The sequence below is a fragment of the Passer domesticus genome, chromosome 10 (assembly GCF_036417665.1).
Source record: "Passer domesticus isolate bPasDom1 chromosome 10, bPasDom1.hap1, whole genome shotgun sequence".
In the NCBI taxonomy this organism is placed as follows: Eukaryota; Metazoa; Chordata; class Aves; order Passeriformes; family Passeridae; genus Passer; species Passer domesticus.
Genome location: NC_087483.1, coordinates 10,119,972 through 10,143,538, shown reverse-complemented (window position 1 = coordinate 10,143,538; position 23,567 = coordinate 10,119,972). Strand labels below are relative to the sequence as shown.

At 52.7% G+C, this 23,567-nt stretch overlaps 2 protein-coding genes across 5 annotated transcripts; one reads left to right on the top strand and one right to left on the bottom strand.

The window, feature by feature from the left end:
• Positions 1-7,346: 7,346 nt before the first annotated feature.
• LOC135308574 (maestro heat-like repeat-containing protein family member 6) lies at positions 7,347-14,767 on the top strand. 3 transcript variants are annotated; one of them, XM_064433729.1, is made up of 16 exons: positions 7,347-7,446; positions 7,525-7,871; positions 8,129-8,193; positions 8,288-8,434; positions 8,617-8,765; positions 9,041-9,188; positions 9,426-9,613; positions 9,700-9,837; positions 10,088-10,202; positions 10,376-10,513; positions 10,756-10,932; positions 11,059-11,214; positions 11,379-11,480; positions 11,888-11,990; positions 12,077-12,133; positions 12,400-14,767. In XM_064433729.1, exons 2-16 carry the CDS (start codon positions 7,766-7,768, stop codon positions 12,600-12,602), a joined length of 1,992 nt encoding a protein of 663 aa, XP_064289799.1. In that variant the 5' UTR covers positions 7,347-7,446; positions 7,525-7,765; the 3' UTR covers positions 12,603-14,767. The 3 variants fall into 3 exon arrangements, with proteins under 3 accessions (XP_064289799.1, XP_064289800.1, XP_064289801.1); XM_064433730.1 differs by having other exon boundaries at positions 7,360-7,446; positions 7,540-7,871; XM_064433731.1 differs by lacking the exon at positions 7,347-7,446 and having other exon boundaries at positions 7,453-7,871.
• NUP35 (nucleoporin 35) lies at positions 14,559-23,329 on the bottom strand. 2 transcript variants are annotated; one of them, XM_064433732.1, is made up of 9 exons: positions 23,175-23,329; positions 22,283-22,453; positions 20,323-20,450; positions 18,591-18,651; positions 17,848-17,989; positions 17,417-17,486; positions 17,197-17,325; positions 15,214-15,381; positions 14,559-14,857 (listed from the first exon to the last, which is right to left on the bottom strand). In XM_064433732.1, exons 1-9 carry the CDS (start codon positions 23,311-23,313, stop codon positions 14,780-14,782), a joined length of 1,086 nt encoding a protein of 361 aa, XP_064289802.1. In that variant the 5' UTR covers positions 23,314-23,329; the 3' UTR covers positions 14,559-14,779. The 2 variants fall into 2 exon arrangements, with proteins under 2 accessions (XP_064289802.1, XP_064289803.1); XM_064433733.1 differs by lacking the exon at positions 23,175-23,329 and adding an exon at positions 22,898-23,111.
• Positions 23,330-23,567: the final 238 nt, after the last annotated feature.

Below are 23,567 nucleotides of genomic sequence, written 5' to 3'. Positions count from 1 at the left end.
GCACCCTGCGTGTGTGACACGGGGGTGCAACACACCCGTGCTTTGGGCTACACGTCCCGTGTCTGTGTCGCACCCTGCGTGTGTGACACGGGGGTGCGACACACCGGGACTGTTCCCAAAGAGGCTGTGGCATGTTCTGTGGAAGGCCCCAGTGCCCTTCCTGCCCAGCTCCATTGGCATCCATGGGGGCTCATTCTGCTGCCCTGAGCAGGCAGAGCAGAGGAGCAGCTGCTTGTTGTATGAGCCGCTCCCTGTTGGGCTGTGGCTTCAACTCTTGGGGCAAGGTCTTCCTGGCAAGCTGGGGCAGTTTGGGTGGGGTGGGTGTGTCCTCTATGCACGTGGAGGCGTGTCCTAGGGCTCTTTGTGACACAGGGCACCGTGATCCCCGTGGGATGGGAAGGGACTGTGTGTGCAAGGGTGAGTGACCCTTTGTGACACCTTGTGACATAGGTGCTGGCAGTGACGCGGCCACGCCACTGTGCTCGGTGCATGCAACGGGCCAGGACGGGACCGAGCCCTGCTGTGAGGAGCCCCCACACAGCAACTCGTTCCTTGCTGACCCGGAGCTTTTCCAGGGCGTTCTCTGTGCAGGTGACCTCGAGGCCAGGCTGCGGGACTCGGTGACGCGGAGCATTTCCGAAGCGTCTGCCGTCCCTGCGGCCGGTGCCCTCGAGGACAAACTGCGGGACTGACAGTCCCATTTATTTTCTGAGACCCTTCTCTTGCTGGTGGCCTCGAGGACAGACTGCAGGACTTGCTCTCCTGTAGCCTTCCCAAGGCTTCAGCGTTTCAGGTGCCTTCAAGGCACAACTGCAGCACTTGCTCATCTGGAGCTTTTCTGAGACACCTCTGCTGCAGCAAGCACTCAACTCCCAAGGGTGTCATGGAGCACACACCCTCCAGCGTGCCCAAGCTGGCCAGGCTGGAGAAGGAGGAGGCTGGAGCTGCCTCAGCTCAGCAGCCTGAAGAGCTGGAGCAGTTCCAGCTGCTGCAGGAGGGTGAGTGGCAGAGCTGGGCCATAGGGCTGGTGCCTGCGGCCAGCTTGGCCCCATCCCATCCCTGTGGACATGCCCATGCATGGGACAGAAGCGGGGCTGGGCCTGCAGGCGGCCGTGCTCCATCCCCCAGGGCATGCCGAAGCTCTCCCTGCCTGGGGAGCGCAGGGCTGGGCTGTGTTCTCTGGCCTCTCCTGCAGCCCCTCAGCTCCGGCTGCGCTCGCTCTTTGCCAGATGCCGCCAAGGACGGGACACAAGAACGGGAACGTGCCCCCGGTTGCTTTAGCAGGACAGCGCAGGTACCTGCGGCCATCCCCACCTGGGCTGGGCCTGCTGTCACTGCTCAGCCGAGCACCAGGCTTGCAGCACTCCATGGATTCTCCCTGTCTTGCTGGCCTTCTCCTGCAGACCATCAGCGATTTAATCACGTGCCTTGGGCAGGAAGAGACCGCTGGGGCGGGCAGCGGAGTCTTGGCCGACTTTCAGCTCTTCGATGCCGAGACCAGTGCTGCCATGCTGGATTTGCTTGTGGAGAAGGGTGTCCCCGATCCAAAGCAAGTAAGCAGCCTGGGCCAAGGGCTTGGTGGCCCCAGCAACGGTGTGGTGCCTCAAGCCAGGTCTGTCAGGCTCTCTCAGCCTTTGAGGCCCAGCCCAGTGTGGTGGAAGGGAAGCGCTTGTCAGGGGAAGCTGGGGAAGTTGCTGCTCTGGCAGCTCTCCAAGTCTCCCCGTGCCTTCTGCAGGTGCCAGCCTTGGTCAGGTACATGCACGGGTGGCTCACGGCCAACCAGTCTGCTGAGCGCAGGCTGGACAAGGCCCTTCTGGAGCTGACCAAGGAATACCCCTTGGATGTGCTGGTCACCCTCTTGCGCTGGGCCCCGTCGTGTGACAGGTAGGGCAGCCCCACGTACCTCGAGGGCTTAGGGTTCACCGGCCTGTCACCCTGTAGAGCCTGTCCCTGCTGACTGCCAGACAGGCGGAGCGTTCCAGGCCGCTGTGGCTGCTCTGTTTGTCAGCTCCTGAGCCTGGTGCCAGGCTCCTTCCCAGCAGCCCCTCAGGGCCTGTACCCACGTGGGCTGGCTGGCTGGCTGCTGCAGGCCAGGGGCAGCGGGCAGAGGCAGGGCTGAGGGCCAGCGTGGGCCCCTGCAGCTGCCCAGGCCACGGTGCTGGGGCCGAGCTCCCCCTGACACAGAGCTGTGACCCCGCAGAGCTGCCGTGACCATGTGGGCGACCATCATGTCCTCGAGCAGGACTGCGGAGCCGGCGCTGCAGATCCTCCTCGATGTGCTGAGCGCCTGGCCAGTGCACAGCCTGTACACCTCCGATGGGGACGACACAGGAGTCTTTGCCCTGGCTGTGAGTGTCTGCAACCGGCCTTGGCCAGCCCCCAGGCCACCTCTCCAGCAGCCAGCTCTCTGTGCTCCCCCCACAGCCGCATCTCCCTGCCTCAGGCACTGGGCTGAAAGCTGGCTTAGGGGCCGGGTTCAGGGGCACCAGGCCGGGTGCTCCCTCTGTGTCTCCCCTGGCCTCTCCCTCACGCGCTCGGGCCCTGCCACGTGCATGTCCTGGCACTGAGCGTTGTGTCTGGGGCTTTCCTTTCTTGCAGGCAACCGTGACACTGTGGCAAGTCTTCAATCTGACGGGGTGCCCACCTGTAGTGCTGGAGTATTTCCCCAGTCTCTTTCTGCGTCTGCTCTTCCAAGCTTACATCAGCACGCAGGATATGCCAGAAGAGGTTGATACCTTCTGGACGGGCTGCCAGGAGGAACACGGCCTCGTCGCCAACCCCAACAGGTGCTCCAGCCCAGTCCTCCAAGTCTCCCCATGCCTCCCATGCCCCCAGGGCAGGAGCCAGGGCTCCCAGCATCACCGGGGCTTTGCTCTGCACACAGCTTTGCCCTGCAGACCCTGAAGGCCCTGCTCTGCCGAATGCGCTACGAGCACGTGGTGGTGGCAATGGAGCGCAAGTGTGCCTGGGACACGCTGCTCTGTGCCGACACCCACCACTATGCAGTGGGTCTGCTGGCCAGGTGAGACCTCCTTCTCCCCACCGCCCCTCTCCTCTGTGCCCGCAACACCCCCCACAGTCCCCGTGGTCATGGCTGGCTGGGCCTTGTCACCAAGGGAGGGACGAGCAGACTGGAAAAGAATGGGAGAGGAGGGTGTCCGGGAACAGCCGCCTCCCAAAGCGCCCTGGGGCAGCTCGGGAGAAGCCCAGACCTGTGTGAGCCAGCCCTGGCAGAGCTCTGCCCACCCGGCTCGGGGGTGATGGTGCCTTTTTCTCCCCGCCAGGGAGATGCGCCGTGTCTCCTTCATCTGGTGTTGCAGCATCGCCTCCTGCCTCTTTGACCTGCTCAGCGAAGACATTTCAGACTGGGAACTGCCTGCCCTGGCCTTCTTCGTGGAGGTGAGCCCCATGGCCAGTGCTGCTGAGCTCAGCTGCCTGCCAGCCCCCTGCCCTCCCATAGTCACAGCTGCCTGGCACGGTGCCCGTGCCCTGTGCTGCTGCCTGGGCTCAGCCCTGTGCACTTCTGAGCTCCTGCCAGCCGGGCACCCCTGTCCCTGCTCTGTGCCCTTCAGGTCCTGGATTGCCTGGACTTGAGTGAATGCGGTGCAAACGTGCTGGAGATCATGACGAGGCACCTGCACAGCGAGTGCAGGGAGATGCGTCGCGTGGCGCTCAGAGGCCTCGTGGTGCTCGCCTCGCTGGTGAGAAGGAGGCGGCAGCTGAAGCCGTGCTGGCAGCATGGGGCTGGGACAAGCAGCCCCTTGGCCTTGGCTGGCCTTTGGCAGCTGTGGCAGCTGCTCCCGGCTCTCCAGGCTCGCTGTTCAGCTGCCTGAGCGCTTCAGGACAGGCCTTTGGCCTCTGGGCCCTGCAGCAGCACCAGCGTGGGGTTGCCCAGCTTTGTTTTCCACACAGAATCAGAACGTGTACAGCCTGACTGAAAGCCTTGGGCACCTACTGCGGGATGCGGATGCAGACGTCGTTGAGATGGCCATGATCGTGCTCAGCTTTCTGCTCCTGAACAAAGACCTGGCCATAGCCAGCCCCATCGCCCTGCAGCTGGCTGCGGCGCTCTGGCCGCTCTTTGACAATGTAAGGCTCTGTGACCCCAGCCACGGGCACTTGGGTGCTGCCTTGGGCCAGGGCGCAGGGGGGCCTGGAGCAGCTGATGTGGAGGCGTTTTGCTTCCTTTCCAACAGGACAACGGCCTTGTGCAGCAGCTCTCCATTCGCCTCTACCAAGTGGTGATGGAATCGGTCGTGGCAAAGGGGAAAAAGGCCCTGAAGAAGCACGTGAGCCAGAGCCTGCTCCCGCTCTTCTTCCACTGCCATGATCCGAACTGGCGTGTGGCACAGGTGAGGCCTCCTGGGCGCTGCTGTCCCCATGGCAGGGGGCTCAGCTGTCTCCCCGCACCCTGGCACCTCAGGGCCTCCAGCCTCCTCCTGGCCTGGGCACAGAGACGCGGGCCCTGCGGCCTCCTGGGCTGCGGTGCCATCTCTGGGTCTCTGCTGCTCTGCAGGCCTCTCGGGAAACGCTGCTTTCTGCAGTGCGCTTCCTGAAGAGGAAGGATCTCAAGCAGCTGCTGAAGACGGATCAGATGTGGAGGTTTGCCGAGTGCATGGTAAGCAGAGCCTGGAAGCCCCAGCCCCGGCCTGGAGAAGCCGCCTGCCCACGGTGCCCGGTCTGTGGGGCTGGCAGCTGTGGCCCCTGCCCAGTGCTGCACGCAGGGGCACCAGCCTGCGCCCCACACTCCGCTCCCTTCCTTCCCTGGGCCAGGCGGGCTCTTCTCCAAGCTCCTCTGGCCCCGAGCCCGGTGCCGCCGCCGGAGCCCCGACGCCGCCGGGCTCTGCAGCGGGGCGGCACCGCGGCTCGCCGGGCCCCGTGCCCCGTCCCCAGCCCGGCGGCTGCGGCTGCCGGCCGGGCCTCAGGGCTGTGCGGGCAGGGGGAGCAGTGCCGGCCCTAGTGAGCGCCCGGCCGAGGGGCAGGGCCTGCACCAACCCTTCCCTCCGCGCCCCGCCGCTCTCTGCAGCTGGCAGAGGACAGGAGCCGAGCGGCCGAGCACCTGCGCCTGGCCCTGCCGTACCTGCGGAGCCCACAGGAGCCCCTGCGAGAGGCGGCCGTCAGGGTCACGGGTGAGCGCCGAGCCCGGCTCCGTCCCCGCCCCGCCGCAGCTCGGCCCCAGCCCCGCCTGCGGGCCCGGCAGCAGGCTCCGGCCGCGGGCATCTCTGGCAGCCGTGCCCTGGGGCTGCCTGCTGCCGGGCCCGGAGCCCGTGTGGCCTCAGCGCTGGCAGCGCCCGTGTGCGGCAGCTGTGCCTCTGAAGCCAGCGCCCTCTCTGTGTTCCCTAGGCATCGCCGGGCGCTACCTGACAGGGCAGCAGCCAGAGTTCCGCCTCATCTGCAGGGGTGAGTGAGGCCCGCGGGCTCTCAGCGGGGGCTGCCGCTGGCAGCTGCGTGCCCCGGCCCGGCCGCGGGCGGCTCCGCTCCCTGCGCGCTCCAAGGCCGGCGTGGGCAGAGCACGGAGACCTTTCAGCCACCGCTGCCACATTCGTGGCCAGCACCTGCCAGCTCGTCCTTCTTGCCTCCTGCTTCCTCCAGGCCGTGGCAAGAGCTGGCTGGCATGGACGTGTCGACAGGCTCTCCCCAGGTCCCCGCAGATCCAGCCTCTGACTGTGCCTCTGTTTCCCTCTCTTCCAGCCCTTCAGGACATGACGGATGACATCAGCCCTGCCATCTCAAGCCTGGCACTTCAAACCATGTACGTCATTTTAGCCGTACAGGGCGTTCCCTCGTCCGGGCTCCGGAATATGCGAGATCAACTCCGCCGGCTCTGGAAGTCACGGCCTTTCCTGTCTGGCCGTGGCTGGCTGTCCTGCTTCGGCGCCGTGGAGAACTGATCCGGGAGGCTGCGTCTGCTGGAGCCACCTGAGTCTGCGGGGAGCACCTCTCCTCTGCAGGCACTTTGTTTCACCCCCCTTCTGCAAGCAGTTTTTTTCACCCCCCTGTAGGTTCATTAAATTGCTGTTGTCGTAGCCGGCTGTTCAGGAGCTTTCTCTTGCTGCCCAGAGCCTTCAGGTCAACGGGGAAGGGGGGAAAAGGGTGCTCGTTCTCAGCCACTTGCCCAAGCGTGCGGTGTGCAAGGGAAAGTGACCAAAAGCCCCTTGGCCTTTGGCGGTCCTGCTGAAGGTTTTTGTTCCTGCATCAAGTCTTCTGGAGCTGGGTGAACAAGCGTATTCCGCGTCCATCGAGGGGCAGAAAGCGGCAGGATGTGTCTGCTTCCAGCGCTTGTCTTGGCTGTTCCCTCCCAGTGCTGCAGCATCATCAGAGACACAGGACAGCTTCTCTCCTGCCAGAGTTATCCCAATCTTCTGCACTTCCCCAGCTTCCTGCCAGCTTCACCAGGGAGAATCCCTGCTCATGCCACTCCATTCCCTTGTCCTGAAGGCACCCGGTTGTGTTTGGACATGAGCTGCTGGCCACGGCCAGACGGGCAGGAATCAGAGCATGGGGCATCAGACACTGGGCTGATGTTCTTATCCAGAAAGCAAGAAAAACACAAGAACACAAGGAAACTTGACGTTTTCTCTGTCAGACTGTAATTGTCCTGGGAAAGCCAACAGTGGATGGTGTTTTTGTGCTGCAGCTTATCACTTCCAAGCAAATATCATTCCAGGAAGGAGCAACGGCTTCTGCCTTCTGACAGATACCAAGTGCGGCCACCATGTGTTGCTCCAGGTGCTCCTGCCAACAGTCACCTGCAGAAAGGATCACATAGACACCAACACACGTTGGCTTGGGCTGTCCTCTGGCAGAGAAGTGCCTGGGGCCACAGGTCTGGCAGGGCTTGGGAGGTGGCAGGTCTCCTTTGGCAGGGACTCTGCCACGCCTGCTGCTGTCAGCGCTCCCCAGGGGACAGAGCAGCATTGGTGCTTTGGGCCACACGTCCCGTGTCTGTATCACACCCTGCGTATGTGACAGCCACTGAGCACCGAGACTGTTCCCAAAGTGGCTGTGGCATGTTCTGTGCAAGGCCCCAGTGCCCTTCCTGCCCAGCTCCATTGGCATCCATGGGGGCTCATTCTGCTGCCCTGAGCAGGCAGAACAGAGGAGCAGCTGCTTGTTGTTTGAGCCGCTCATAAAGTTCCTGTTGGGCTGTGGCTTCAACTCTTGGGGCAAGGTCTTCCTGGCAAGCTGGGGCAGTTTGGGTGGGGTGGGTGTGTCCTCTATGCACGTGGAGGCGTGTCCTAGGGCTCTTTGTGACACAGGGCACCATGATCCCCGTGGGATGGGAAGGGACTGTGTGTACAAGGATGACCCTTTGTGACACGTTGTGACATAGGTGCCTGCGCTGACGCGGCCACGCCACTGTGCTCGGTGCATGCAACGGGCCAGGACGGGACCGAGCCCTGCTGTGAGGAGTCCACACACAGCAACTCTTTCCTTTCTGCCCTGGTACTTTTCCTGGGTGTTCCCTGTGTAGGTGACCTTGAGGCCAGGCTGTGAGTCTTGGTGACCTGTAGCCTTTCCAAGGTTTCTCTGTTGCAGGTGCTCTCAAGTATAATCTGTTGGACTTGCTGACCCAGAGGCTTTAGAAAATGTCTCCTGTCACACTGGCAGGAGGACTTCAGGCCAGATTGCAGGACTTAGTGTCCTGTAGCCTTCCCAAGCCTTCTGTAATTTAGGTCCCTTCCAGGCACCGCTGCAGCAATTGCTGTCCTGCAGCTTTTCTGAGGTGTCTCTCCTGCAGCGAGCCATAAATCCAGACATTGACATGGCAGAGAGACCTCCCAGCCTACCCAAGATGGTGGAAAAATGCCCTAGTGGCGTCCTGCCACAGCAACGTACTGACTTGGAGCGGTTCCAGTTGCTGAAGAGGGGTGAGTGAAAGAGCTGGGCCACAGGGCTGGTGCCTGCAGCCAGCTTGGCCCTGCCCCATCCCATCCCTTCCCTCTGGACCTGCCCATGAATAGGACAGAAGAGGGGCTGGGCCTGGAGGTTCTGCTGGGCTGGAGCTGGAGGCCCTGCTAGCCTGGGCCATCCTGGGGCTCTCCCTGCCTGGGGACTACAGGACTGGTCTGTCTTCTCTGGCCTCTCCTGCAGCCCCTCAGCTCTGGCATTCCTTGCTCTTTGCCAGATTCAGCCAAGATCCAGACACAAGGGCCAGACTCTTCCCGTAGCTGCTGGCACTCTGTAGGCCAGGTACTGAGAGCCATCTCCACCTTCTGAGCTGAGCATCACCCTTGGAGCATTCAATGGATCATCCCTCTCTTCCCTATTGTTCCTTGTTTTGCAGATGTGTTCAAACGTCCCTTGGTGTCAAGAGATGCTCACCATGTTTACCAAGGGTGCAGCAGAGCCTGGCCCCACAGCCCCTCAGAGTATAGCTGCTGCTCCCAGCCTGGATCTTTTTGGGGAGAGAGTTGTCTCCAATCCGAGTCAAGTAAGTGGCCTGTGGCCAGGGCTGGGTGTCCCCAGGAATTGCGTGACACCTCAAGCCAGTTCCACTGGGCCTCCTCAGCCTTTCAGGCCCAGCCCAATGTGGTGGGAAGGGAAGCACTTTGCAGGGAAGCTGGGGAAGTTACTGCTCTGGCAGCTCTCCAAGTCTCCCCGTGCCTTCTGCAGGTGCCAGGCTTTGTGAGGAACATGCACCAGAAGCTCGCGTCCGACGGGTCTCCAGACGACAGGCTGTTCATGGACATCCTGCGGCTGACTGAGGCACACCCCACCGATGTCGCAGTGACCCTCCTGCGCTGTGCCCCATCATGTGACAGGTACAGTGCCCAGCTGCCTTGAGGACTCAGGTCTCACCAGCCTGTAGGACCCATCACCCTGGACAGCCAGTCCAATGGGGTGTGCTAGACAGGCAGAGAGTTCCAGGAGCCACTGGACCCTCCATTTCCCAGCCCTGGCTTGTCAGCCCCTAAGCCTCCTGACGTGTTCCCTCCCTATGCCTCAGGGCACTGTGGTTCTGTCATCTGGGCCTTTGTAGCTGCCCAGGCCACAGTGCTCTGGCTAAGACACCCCTGACACAGCTCTGGTCCTGCAGAGGTGCTGCAATCATGTGGAAGACCATAGCCTCATCAGGAACAACAGTGGAAAAGGTGCTGCCAACACTGCTTTGTGTGATGGATGGCTGGCCACTGCAAAAAATGTACACCTCTGATGGGGACAATAAGGATGTATTTGCCCTGGCTGTGAGTTTCTGTAACTGGCTTTTGCTTGTACACAGGTTGCTTCTCCAGTGCCTCTCCATCCTCTCCCCCACTGCAATGCATCTCCCTGCCTCAGGCACTGGGCTGAAATCTGGCTTAGGGGCAGGTTTAAGGACACTAGCCAGATGCTACCCCTGTGTCTCTCTGGCCTCTTCCTCATATGCTCAGGTCTTCCCACTCGGTACTGAGTGATGTCTCTAGATGGTTTATCCTTTGCAGGGAACCAGGGTGATTTGGGAGATGCTCCGCCTGCCCTGGTGCCCAGAGCCATTTGTGGAATATTCCCCCAATCTCCTTGTGGCTCTGCTCTGCCAAGTTCTCATCACTACAGAGCAGATGTCAGAGGACGTAAACACTTTCTGGAAGAGATGTCAGGAGGAAAATGGCCTTCCCACCAATCCCAACAGGTGCTCCACCCCAGTTCTGTCACTCCCATGTCCCCAGGGCTAAAGCCTGGGGTCCCAGCATAACCTGGGCTTTGTTCTGCACACAGCTTTGTAGTGAACACTGTGAAGGCATTGTTCCACCATCTGCAGTGTCTGCATTTACTGATGGCAATGGAACGCAAGTGTGCTTGGGACACACTGCTGTGTGCCGACACCCACCACTATGCAGTGGGTCTGCTGGCCAGGTGAGACCTCCTTCTCCCCACCGCCCCTCTCCTCTGTGCCTGCAACACCCCACCCAGTCCCCGTGGTCATGGCTGGCTGGGCCTTGTCACCAAGGGAGGGACGAGCAGACTGGAAAAGGCTGGGAGAGGAGGGTGCTCGGGAACAGCTGCCTCCCAAAGCGCCCTCGAGGTGCTTGGGAGAAGCCCAGACCTGTGTGAGCCAGCTCTGAGCCAGTCATGGAGGGTGATGGTGCCTTTTTCTCCCCACCAGGGAACTGCGCCATGTCTCCCTACCCTTCTGTTCCTGCATTGCACTCCGCCTGCTCACGCGGCTCAGCCGGGAGGAGCCACGCTGGGAACTGCCTGCCCTGGCCTTCCTCGTGGAGGTGAGCCCCATGGCCAGCGCTGCTGAGCTCAGCTGCCTGCCAGCCCCCTGCCCTCCCATAGTCACAGCTGCCTGGCACGGTGCCCGTGCCCTGTGCTGCTGCCTGGGCTCAGCCCTGTGCACTTCTGAGCTCCTGCCAGCCGGGCACCCCTGTCCCTGCTCTGTGCCTTTCAGGTCCTGGATTGCCTGGATTTGAATGAATGGGGTAACATCATCCTGGAGATCATGACGAGGCACCTGCACAGCGAGTCCATGGAGAGGTGTCGCCTGGCACTCAAAGGCCTCGTGGTCCTCAGCAGGGACCCCTCGATGGTGAGGAAGCAGCAGCTGAAGCTGTGCTGGTAGTGTGGGACTGGGGCAAGCAGCCCCTTGGCCTTGGCTGGCCTTTGGCAGCTGTGGCAGCTGCTCCAGGCTCGCTGTTCAGCTCCCTGAGTACTTTGGGATAGGCCTTTGGCTTCTGCACTCCCTGGCCGGCAGGTGGGGTTGCACCACTGGAACAGTGTTGGTGGTGAAGCTTTTCATGCATTCACAGCACAGCCTTGTGTTCCACATAGGCCAAAAAAATGTGCGGCCTGTCTGAATGCCTTGTGGAGCTACTGAAGAATGAAGACACAGAGGTGGTTGAGATGAGTCTCTCTGTGTTCACAAATTTGCTCCTGAACAAAGATATCCTAACATCCAGCCCCACAGCCCCGAAACTGGCTGATGCGCTCCGGCCCCTCTTTGACAATGTAAGGCTCTGCGTCCCCAGCCGTGGCCACTGGGTGCTGCCCAGAACTGTGGTGCCCTGTGGATTGTTGGGCCTGTGCACAGGAGGGACTGCAGAATCCAGTGCTGATTTTTTTCCTTTCCACCAGGACAACAGCCATGTGCAGCTGCTGTCAATTCGCCTCTACCAAAAGGTGATGGAATCGGTAGTGGAAAAGGGAAAAAAAACCCTGAAAATGCATGTGAGCCAGAGTCTGCTTCCTCTGTTCTTCCATTGCCATGATGAGAACCGGCGTGTGGCACAGGTGAGGCCCCCTGGGCGCCCCTGTCCCCATGGCAGGGGGCTCAGCTGTCTCCCCGCACCCTGGCACCTCAGGGCCTCCAGCCTCCTCCTGGCCTGGGCACAGAGACGCGGGCCCTGCGGCCTCCTGGGCTGCGGTGCCATCTCTGGGTCTCTGCTGCTCTGCAGGCCTCTCGGGAAACGCTGCTTTCTGCAGTGCGCTTCCTGAAGAGGAAGGATCTTAAGCAGCTGCTAAAGACAGACGACCCGTGGAGCTTTGCCGAGCGTGTGGTAAGCAGAGCCTGGAATCTCCAGTGCAACCTGGAGAAGCCGCCTGCCCACGGTGCCCGGTCTGTGGGGCTGGCAGCTGTGGCCCCTGCCCAGTGCTGCGCGCAGGGGCACCAGCCTGCGCCCCACACGCCGCTCCCTTCCTTCCCTGGGCCGGGCGGGCTCTTCTCCAGGCTCCTCTGGCCCCGAGCCCGGTGCCGCCGCCGGAGCCCCGACGCCGCCGGGCTCTGCAGCGGGGCGGCACCGCGGCTCGCCGGGCCCCGTGCCCCGTCCCGAGCCCGGCGGCTGCGGCTGCCGGCCGGGCTTCAGGGCTGTGCGGGCAGGGGGAGCAGTGCCGGCCCTAGTGAGCGCCCGGCCGAGGGGCAGGGCCCGCACCAACCCTTCCCTCCACGCCCCGCCGCTCTCTGCAGCTGGCAGAGGACAGGAGCCGAGCGACGGAGCACCTGCGCCTGGCCCTGCCGTACCTGCAGAGCCCACAGGAGCCCCTGCGAGAGGCGGCCGTCAGGTCCATTGGTGAGGCACAAACCCGGGTCTCGGTCCCTCCCTTCCCCACTGCATCAGGGTCCGGGCGCGGGCCATGGCAGGCTCTCTGTTCCTAGGGATTGCCGGGATGCTCATGAGGGGACAGCCGGAGGAGCTGCAGCTCATCTGTGAGGGTGAGTGAGGCCAGCGGGGTGTCAGTGGGAGCTATTAGGAGAAGCTGCGATCCCTGCCCCAGCTGGGGCTGGCTCCGCTCCTTGTGTGGGCAAGGGGCAGCATCGGAGATCACAGAGCCATTTGAGAGGTCTTTGGAGGGATTTGTGGCCAGCACTTTTTAGCTGATGTTTGTTGTGTCCTGCTTTCTCCAGGCCATGGCAAGAGCTGGTTGGGCTGGTCCCTTCAGGGGGTTTCCTCACTCTGACTGTGGGTCTGTTTGTTTCAGCCCTTCAAGCCCTTAGCACAGATGACAGCCCCTCCAACACAAACCTGATCGTTCGAGTCATGTTCGATGAAAGAGCTACAGCACTAAATTCATCTGAATCAACGCAACCAGGACAGCACCAGATCCCATGCAAGAGGAGACATCCTGGAGATCAGAGGAGAGCAGCTGCAGCTCCAAGCACAGCTGATGCTGGGCAGACCTGAGCTTGCCTTCCCTCTTTACTGCTCCCTGCCTGCAGCCCTCAGACCCTGCTTGTTCCCTTCTCCTTCTCCCAAGCTCATCCCTCTGCTTTGCTTGCCATTAATAAACATTTCAGCTTCTTCACCTTGTTTGTATCTTTGTGGAGCTGAAGTGGAGCCAAACCTGAGCCCTGGAGCACACAGGCCCCATCCTGCTGTTCTTTTCTGTGCTGCGTTTTGTGCAGAGAAACAAGGCAGATCATGCTGGAAAATCTGGTTTCACAACATTGTGGACCTAAGGGTCTTGCTGAGCACACTGAATGTCACCAGTAGGACGAAGACCCTGGATTTTAGAAGTCAACTTCAGTATTTTCTGAATCCAGCTGTGAGGGATTCCATGGCAAGCATCCGCTGAAGGCAAAGGAGCTTGGAATGCTGGAAGTTATTCAACAATAGCTTCCTTGAAAGCACAGCAGTGGTCCTTCCCTACAAAGGGAGAGGAAGAGGGCAGAACCAGAGACCACCCTGACTTACAGTGAGCTTTGGGTGTACTAAAAATGAAGCAAATGAAGCAGCAACACATGACAATGTCACTGTACTGAGCGCTGTCAGGCAGTGCTGGGATCCTGGCTGCATTTCTGCTCCCCACAACTGAGCAATCACAGCTCCTGCCTCACAAACAATCAGAAACGCAACCAAGTGAGACCAGAGAGAGGAGACCCTTCCAGTCTCCCTTGGGCATGGCTGCAAAACAGCTGCGGCTTCTTTCTCCTCCTGTATTTGGGGTTTGCTGTTCCCACAGCCAGGTTGTGCTCTGTTTTCCAGACTGTTCAGAGCAGACATGAAAAGTGCTCCGTGCACAGAGGAGAGTCCTGGAAGGTGCTTACAAGAGCATCTAACCCAAATCTACCCTTTTGCAGTTTAAACATGTGGTTTTCTCCAGCAAGAAAGAGCTCCTCTGGCTCTGTCAGTGCCTGTTCTGCTGCCTTTGGGCTACCTAATATTGGGATAAGGAACTACACCAATTCCAGAGTCTGCAGTGACAACCAAGATGCTAAATTTGAGATTGGCAAGTTGGTATGCTGACTATATAAGGCTAAACTGGAGTCCTAAAGCTCCTTTGATGCTGTGATGTTTTTTCAGCAGCTGAGAACTTGAGTACAATTGCAGTTTTGCTCTCAGCTCTAGGAATCACAGAATCCCCCAGCAGTTTGTATTGGAAAGTATTTTAAAGACCGTGTAGTTCCAGTTGCCTGGCTATGGGCAGGGACACCTGCCATTAGAACTGGACTAATCCATCTTTACCTTCCCTCCTCTGGATTTTGATCTAATGTGAATATATCAGCTGGTTAGATTTTGTAGCTCACAGAAATAGGAACAGGAGTTTCCCAATATCCCATCCAAACCCACCCTCTGGCAGTGAGAAGCCATTCCCCCTGTTACTCCAGGTTCTTGCCCAAAGTTCCTTTCCAGCTCTCTTGGAGCCCCTTTAGGCACTGGGAAGGGCTCCCTCGAGCCACCTTCAGGCTGAACATTCCCAGTTCTCCCAGCCTATCAGTGTAATGCTCCAGTTCCTGGACCACTTCCTGGTCCTTGCTGGCCTCCTCTGGACTTCCTTGAGGCCCTCTCCATGCATCCCAAAGCCACCACAGCTTGCACAGACAGAAGCTGCCCTCAGCTGCCTTAAGGGCAGAGCACACACAAACCTTCTGCTGTTGAAACACGGAACTGGGGAAGAGCAGCCTGACCTCCCAGCACTGCTAGAAAACTTTTCAGCTGAGGAAATTTTGTTTCACTGGAGACAGCAGCTCCCCCTTTGGCTTTAAACACAACCAAAGGCACAGTCATTGATTAGAGGCTGAATAAAATGATGTATTCCAGTCCTGCCCACCTCTCCTTCAGGATACTGACAGGCTGCTGAGTTCAGACAACTTCTCTTAATGAGACAGATTTTTTTCACAATCATGCCACCAGAGAACAAACAGGGATAAAGCACTTTTATTTACACTTACTCAGTCTGTAAAACCATGTGTACACCACCATCATTTAAAGTGCAGGCTACATGTCTTCTGAATAAACTGAAGGCATAACAGGTACTGTGTAAGATAAAATACTGCCACCAGTAGTTATACAACTAACTACAAATGCCAGTAGCATAGTTCAAACCCTGTCCAGCTTAGTGTGTTACTTCCTCTTGTACATTACCAGCCAAAAACATATTCCATTGCTTTAGATACAATACTTTCATCTTTCCTAGGAGTTTGTCTGTCAGAAACCACCTAGAAGGCAGGGAGAAAAACAGAAAGAGAAAATACAGAGAATCAGTCAACATGTAGGTAATAGTTTTTACACTAACAATTTATTTCTTCTTTTCCTAAGTGCTACTATATTTTGACAAAATATGTTTGAAATATCTTCAAAACAAGCCCTTAATCCCTGGAAAAGTGACAAGTCTTTAATTTAGTATTTTTTAATTTTTATTTTAGAGACTGAACAGACTGAGCTTGTATGTGAACCACATCATTAAAGAAGTGACAGCAAAAGGTAAGATCATGTTGAAGTTAATGTCTGCACAGCCTCACAGAGGTAAAGGGAGGTAACACAAAAACACATGTTCCTATTTCCTTCAAAATACCTGATAGTCACTAGTGGAAGCCTTATATGCTGTTGCAAGAGGTCTCATGGTAGAAATCCTTGCAGTATTATTTGCAGGCTGTGTTGGTGTGCCAGCAGATTTTGTAGGTGGAGTGAAAATCGAAGACATTGAGGACGTAGAGCTTCTTTCAAAGTTTTCCATCACACTCTTAAATAGAGAGTTAATATAATGTAAACAAATACTGAAAAGCAGTATTTCAACCTTTATCATCTAAAATTATCAACTATTTGATTTTTTTTGATAAATCATATTTGGATCCCAAAAGGTAAAAGATGTGTCAGTACAGAACACACAGGTACACATGACCACCAAGCATTTTCCTCACTGCAGTCATTTACATGTGGAATTATGCCATTGCAAAGTAGTGGAAGGTTGGAATCTGTTCACTGTCTGTATTAAATGTCAGCCAAGTTTGAAACAATGTAGAGAATAAAATACAACAGGGAATGCAATCAAACTTCAAGGCTCCATTTCGTAAGCTTATGTTTAGAAAGGAATGTGTGTAGAATGGAAGAGGTAGGAGGTTACTTGATAGGAACCACAAGTTCCACAACAAACCAGAGAAAACAGGATGGTAAATAACATGATTTGGTGCATTCAGACTCAGTGGAACATAGGATTCCACCAGCCTAAAGACAGCAGAAATTCAGCAGCACATTTGGTAGAAGAGCACTTTCCAAAATAAACAATAGGATTGGTGTACGTGGTGGGTGGGCAGCTGACTGCTTAGCACAAGGGGAACCCATGGAATTAACTCATACTTTTAAATCAGAAGCCTAAGTGTTTATGTCAAATCCTTCATATTTAGTTTTCAATTGTAGGAAAGTCTTACCAAAACCAATCCTTCAAAGGATTAGTCTCCTGAAATCTTTTGCCTCCAAAAATACAAATTAATGACTATGGGTTTATTTATTAGTATATGAAAGTTAGTAATATCCACAAAAGACAAAATGAGAATTCAAAAGCAATGAAGATCAGATGCCTGGCAATTATGTCTTAGATCATTACTCCTAGAGCTTGAGCTTACAGGCAATTTATTCATTGATACAAACTGGACACCAAAAGTGTAAAAAGGCATGGACAGACCACCAGCAGAAGCCCACAGAGAAAAGGGCCATAGAAGTACTTTTTTCTGAATTTTACTGAGTGTAAGAAATGTTTCAGACTGCTAAACTTCAGTAATTGCAAGTTCAGTTTCTAAGGCTGCCTTCTCAGAATGTTTTACATTGGAAAGCTTACATTACTCTTTAGTATCATATATCCTTGAGGGAGAACAAAAAAAAAAAATCTGTGCAGAATGACTGAAGAAGTACTGTTATTTGCTTAAGCTAATGTACAGTACCCAGTGCAAAGGGCTGCAGGTATTAAAGGTCAGGATATTGCCAATACCTAGACACTAATAGCTCATGTTAATATTAAGACTACAAGACAGCCATGTCTACCCCCAACTACTACTTAAAAGAGAGTGACATGTTTTTATAGGGGCAGGTGGAGAACAGGATTGAGAAATTCTTGGTAACAAACTTTCAGTCCAAAGTACTAAGATAAATTCAAGAGCCAGAAGCACATAGTGACATAAAAAATAGAGAAGTACAATTAGGAGCAGCAATAGTCTTAATCTGCCATTAGGTATCTGTTGCAGGCCCTAAATTCCAGTCAGGAAACTTATCTCAATTGTGTCTTATATTATGGTTTCGCTTGCTTGTCTCATACAGCAATATAATTGTGTGCATTGTAACTTCCAAGGAGCACAGAGATTGCTCATAATGATCCTTCTCAGCAGGAAATGTTGACAAATATTTAAGAAAAAACTTATGTAAATGTGTAACAGACTATATCTATATAGACAAACTACCTACAATTTGCAATTCCAAAAGAAAAAAAAAATTAAAGAGGTCAGGGAAAATAAAAAGAGAGACCAAAAGCAGAGTGCCTTTGAACTAAAAGCAACTATTAACTTACTTTATCTATACAAGGTTTGACACCAATCATGATAGATTCACCAAAAATTCTTCCATCTTTGCTTAAGGCTTTCCGGGCTTGAAGCTTAGACTGATATCGAATATGCATCCAGTTTCCTGTGTTGGACATCTGAATGAGATGAAGTGGAAATTGTGAAATGTAGTTTTTAAAATGCTTCATTCACAATGTTTTCTGGCATAAGTGTCAAACTAGGACATACCACATGCTTTAATATGTTTCCATACTGAGCAAACTGTAGTAGAATATACGAAGCTGATGCTTGAGGAAATCTGAAAGACAGAAAAAAATACTCAAAAAATTACGAGTAGTTTAAGAATTCAGGTGTCAAGATATAACCCTAGGAAGCATTTACAGAAATGCAGAAGAGACCATTGTAATATCAGAAGCAGTGACTTGAGAAATACCACCACCTTCTGGGCACTTTACCACACACCCCAACAGCAGAATGGTGCCTTTCTAACTAGAAAAAATAATTTAATATGCCTCACTGAAACGTATGTGTTTGCTTGCTTTAACCATAGCTGTACTTGCAACACATCCCAATGCCAGACAACATCAATGCCCAAGTATTTTTCTCCTATGCTGTAAAGATTCACCCAGGTTTTTCCGATACTTTGGAAATCAACTTACCCAAATACAGTTACCCATGTGTCATCAAGTTGATCTTCTGAAGTAAGGGAATCACCTTGAGTATAAAAAGGATCCAGCTGAGCAGGAGATAGAGTAGTCTTCTTAGGCTGCCCAATACTTGCAGGACTGAACATGCTCGAGGCTGTTAAATTGAAATGGTATTGCTGAACAAATCTCTTTTGCAAGACAGAGGTTTATAGTGAAAGAATAAATTCAGTGTCAAGCATTTCACTTGTATGTGGAAGAGTTTGATGGGGATTTACTCACAGACAGAACAAGTAAGTCAATCATAACTTCACATCTGCAAACACACCAGTAAGTTTTTATGACTAGCAACCTAGTGTTCTCTTTGACTTCAAAACATCAACAGCTCATACAGTTGCCAAATAGGAACAGGCCAACAGAATAAAGCTTAGGAAGAAGCCGCTGGTTCATACACAAGATATCAAACCTTGTGAAGATGGAAGGCAATCCATCAATCTCAGTTTCTTCATTTAATTACAACCACCTCTGTGCTCAGTTCAACACCACATTCAGAACAAGGAACAAGAAAAGCTGCTTGAAACTCAGTCTCAAAATGAAGAATCATTTCCTACTCATACCCACACACCTTTTGAAAAGCTAACAAATACACCACCTCTTCATAAATTAGCAAGGAACTGATGTAGCTTGAACACTGATGATTTTTCTGTGTTAAAGAAAGCAGTATGAAAAGGGAATAGAAATTTTGACAGGACATCTACCTGCTCCCGGAGTTGATGGCAGAATTCCAACTGATGGGCTCTGTGTTAAAGTAAAGCTGGCCTGCATTAATATACAGAAAGTAACAAATTATTCTTCCAGGTATACTGCTCAGATCAAGAGAGACAATTTTCAAATTATTTAAACATTCAGGTTTAACAGTATTAACTGTTTGCATTAAGTTATTCCTAGCTTTTTAGAGAATAGATATTTTCATGTATATTTAACTAAAGATTACCAAGAGCTATTAATGAAAAGTTATTTGACAACGTATTTGACATATGCTTTGTGAAACAAAGTAGCTTTAAGTATCAATACTCAGAAACCCTTTGGTTTACCTTCTTAAAACAGCCCTGTCACTACTGCTGCACTGGAATAAGTCACACATTCATTCCAATGCATGCATTCCAATGGGAAGGATATTAGTATCCTAAGTTTATCAGCATTTTCACTGCCTAAAGGATGCAGAAATCCTGGAAAAACAACCTTCCCTTGTATGGAGACTGTTACTAGACTTACTTTCCTGCTCAACTATTTAGTGCACAGAAGGAAAGTATACTTTGAGTTTTAGATGGTAGCAGTCATTTTCTTTTTAACATAGGATTTCAACACCCAAAACTATTTTAGTCTATTTTTAGCCTGAATCATGGCATTTCTTAGATACAAGATGGAATAGCCTGGAGTACCTGTAGACCTAGCAACAAAGGTTCTGATAGCTGCTCAACTTTTTTTGAAATTTAATATCCAGTCCTTTAAGACACTATAGGATTCTGTCTTTCATGGAGAACCTCAGCTTTCAGAATACTTTTGAGAAGGCAACACTCAATACAAAGACTGCTCATTCAGTTTAAAATGTTCTCCTTGCATCAAAAGAGTTCAGTGAAAAAGGACCTAGTAGTGCTTCATTAGTCAGTTAAGCAGCAGAGCTTATTATAAAATTTATCTCCTAGAAATTTCAGTGTTTCTCTTTCAAAATGAACCCCGTCTACCCAAACATTGATTAGATATTTTATTCAGAAAAAATTCCTTCTGTTCCCATAAGTGCCTCTATTGCCTTCTAAAAGATAATCACAGAAACCCAGAATTATTAAGGTTGGAAATGACCTCTGGGATCATCAAGTCCAACCATCCTGACCCCTAAACCATGTCCCCAAGTGCCACTTCCACACATTTTTGAACACTTTCAAGGATGGCAGTTCTAACACTTCCCTGGGTGGCCTGTTCCAATGCCTGACACCCTTTCAGTGAAGAATTTTTTCCTGATATCCAATCTAAACTTCTTCTGGTACAACCTGAGGCCATTTTCTCTTGTCCTATTACTTGTTAGCTGGGAGAAGAGACCAGCCTCCACCTTGCTACAACTTCCTTTCAAGTTGTGGAAGGGTCCCTCTGACAATCAGCAGCCCAATAAACTTACAAGAAAGTGAAAAGCTGACAAACAAAGCTGAATTTGAGAACATAACTGAGGCATGGCTTGCACAACTGAGGATGAATTGCATTTTTCATTTCCTACTGAACTGAAAATTGGCAGTAACAGGAATCTGCATCATGACCACAGCTCCTGTTTAAACAGGAACAGGTACACCAAACAACCCATACTCAGCAACAGCATGATCTGAAGTGTCATCACTCATTCTGCTACAGCAGTTTATACAAATAAGTTTGAGAATCCACTGAGGCAGTAAGCTGCCTCACATCTTCTGCTAAGAACAGGCCAGTACAGAGGACACTTACTGTTCTTCTTGAGGACAGAGGTGTTGATCCAAGCCCAGGACTAGATAACTCATCATATATGCTTCTAACTGGTGGAGCACCACCTTTATCCTTATGTGAAGGGACTACTGGTTGTGGGGGAGACCCTCCTGCAAGTCAAAGGAACAGAAGAAGAGCATGAGAAAACTTGTAATTTTGCTTTGGTGCTACTTGTTCCTGAAACTTCAATAATACATTCAGCCATGCTCTTGTGCTGATTGTTGTTGAGACTCGATTGTTTCACTGGAGGTTTGCAGAGCCATCTGTCCTACCAAACTATTCAGGTTTGAATGCTCCAGGTAGGAACATCACAGGTGTCTCAAACAGCATCCTACAGAAGTATTATTTAGAACTTTCAGACCTCTTATTAACCCATTATAGTCAATGTTTACATGTTCTTTCTCTGAAGTCTTGAGCATGGCTGTATCTTTCAATTTTAAGCCAGGCTAGAAATCTATTTTAATTGTTTCAGAGACTAACTTGCCTATAGTACAGATGCAAAAGCAAGATTTTAAAAATTGAGATATCCTGCGTGGTAAAAAAACATACCCAAATGCACTGAGACATTGCACATTACTGTCACATTGCCACTGTCCAAATTCCTTGGCTTCTCATCTCATTTCATATTAAATAAAAATGTAAACTCTTGAGAGCAGGGACTTGTTTGCATATAGACAGGATGAAGTCCCCCTCCCATTTTGGGACTTCCAGTATAACAGAGAATTAAACTCCTTGAAAGAACTTATCTTAACCCTTTGCTGGATTTACATTTAGGATTGGAAAAGCTTGGTTTACTCTGAACTGTTTAACACATACAAGAACTGCTACTGTTACATGGAATAATGTGCATTATGTAAAGCACTCTCCCATGAAGGTTTGCAGTTTAAGTGATGTACTTGATCTCTCCCTTTGGGAAGTCTTTGCTAGTATCTTACTGGCTCCCCTTTTCCTAAAATTGATACTCTGAGGCTATAATAAACCCTTTAAAAAACACTGGGTGAAATTCACACGATTACTTTCAGTTTCATAAATATTTTTGTAAGAGGTTTGTTCCCAGATGTAAGGGCAGGCAGACAAGAGCAAGAACCAGAAGACTAACAAATCTCCAATTATGGAACATTTTAAGTTGGAAAGGACCTGGAAAGATCATTGAGTCCAATTGGGCCTGAAATTCCATGAAGAGAGTATTTTATTAGAAGTTCTTGAAGTACTTTAATCCTCAATTTTTCCTTCAAAATGACTAGCATATTAACACCATCAGATATTAAGTTATGCCAACTGATTGAGTATAAAAGCCAAGATCACCCATGGCATGTCAATTACTCACTCATTCTTCTCAGAGAAGAAAACAGATGTACAATACTAACATAGGTAAGAACTTCTAGTTTGATTAATTAGGTGGTTAAAGAGAAATGAGCATCTAGTAGCTAGGAAAACTACTCCAGTCCAATGACAGCAGACATCAAGACTTTAGCTATAACCACATACTAATTAAGAAGTTTATTTTCAGTATTTCTCCATCCAGTTTTTGTAAGTTTGACAATCTGTGACCTTTTAGAATTCAAAGAAATAGAAAAAATTCTGCAAAGAAATCCGCAGTTTGCACAAGTTGCATTTAGTTTGCCAGCAGATATCTCTGTTTTCAATATCAATGTATATGCAACTGACTTGTAAAAAGTAATATAAATTGATTCTGTATTAGGAGAGGCTTATTACCTTTCCTGTAAAACACACTTTTCCTGATACCAAAACTGTCATATTTAAAACATTTATTATAATTGAATACACTGAGTTCACCACTTACTCAATCAGTTGAGTTTGCTTATAGAAAGATATAAAACTATAAGGATTCAAGTCTGCAACAGTCATGCAGAACAATGAGACAAAACTTTTTTTTTTTTTTGCTTTCAGGACAATTTTCCAACATTTAACAAATTCTGACCTGTAAGCAGTGGAGACCTTGTTTCCATGACACCAACTGAAGGGCCGTATAAAGCACGTGGCTGCGGAGTCACTGGTGCAGGTAGGTCACCCATCAAAAACCCTGGGAGAAACTGAGCGCTAGTTCCTTGTTTTGGAGATGTCGGGGAGCCAAGAGTCATTGGTTCAGCTCCTGAAAACAAAATTTTACAACATGAAAAAGGCGACTGGAAGACAAAGGCAGCTCTTTCTATTGTGGGCTCTATTAAACAAACATAACACAAGACACAGGAAGTGATTAAAGTCACAGGATTGGAAGGGACCGCTGGAGATCATCTACTCCAAACCCTCTGCCAAGGCAGGGTCACCCAGAGCAGGGACACAGAAAGGTCTCCAGGTGAGTTTGGAACGCCTCCAGAAAGGGAAACTGGGCAGCCTGCTCCAGTGGTCGGTCCAGTTCCTCCTCCCGCTGAGACAGAACTCCTTGTTTTGGTTTATGGCCATTACTCCTGTCTCTGTCGTTGGGCATCACCGAAAAGAGCCTGGCACCATCCTCCCGGCACCCGCCTCTGAGATATTTACTTGTATTGATGAGACCAAAACATTCATTTTACAGGTAAGCCGAGCTTATCACAACCTTGCATTTTTCGCAATTACAAGTGTCGGCCGATCGATCTAACCCCGCTCCCCTTTCGCATCAGCCCAGCGCGAACCGCCCCTTCCCGGCGCCGTCTCGCACTCGGCTCAGCAGCGCCCACTCCCCCGCCTGGCGCAGGGGCTCGGCCCGGCCCCGCTGCCCTCACAGCAGCGCCGGGGAGCCCGCAGGGAGCCCCCGGCCGGCAGCGCAGCCCCCGAAGCGGGCCCAGCACGGCCGAAGCGCGGCGCGGGCTGGCGGAGCCGCGGGCCCCGTTCACCTGCGGGCGGCAGCTCCATGGCGAAGGCGGCCATGTCGGCCCGGATGGCGGGAAAGGGGCGGTGGTGGCCGCTCCGCCGGGCGCTTTCAAACGGGACGGAGCTTCCTGCCGCCGTCACTTCCGACCCACCCCGTGACATGTTGGGACGGAATGGGGCGGGCGGAGCCCCGGCCGGGGGTCAGGGTGTCGGCGCCCGGCATGGGCTGGTGGCGGCCGGTCCCCTCCCGGCTCCTTGGCAAACGTCCCTCAGGGAGGGGCGGGTCGCCAACAGAGCTGAGGGAACGCGGTCGCGGTTACCAAGGGCTGGTCCCGGGCTGGGAGCTCGGAGCGGCCTCCCCACACTGCCTTCCCCAGGGAAAGGGTGTCCGTCAAGTGCCAGGCTGCGGCACCGGG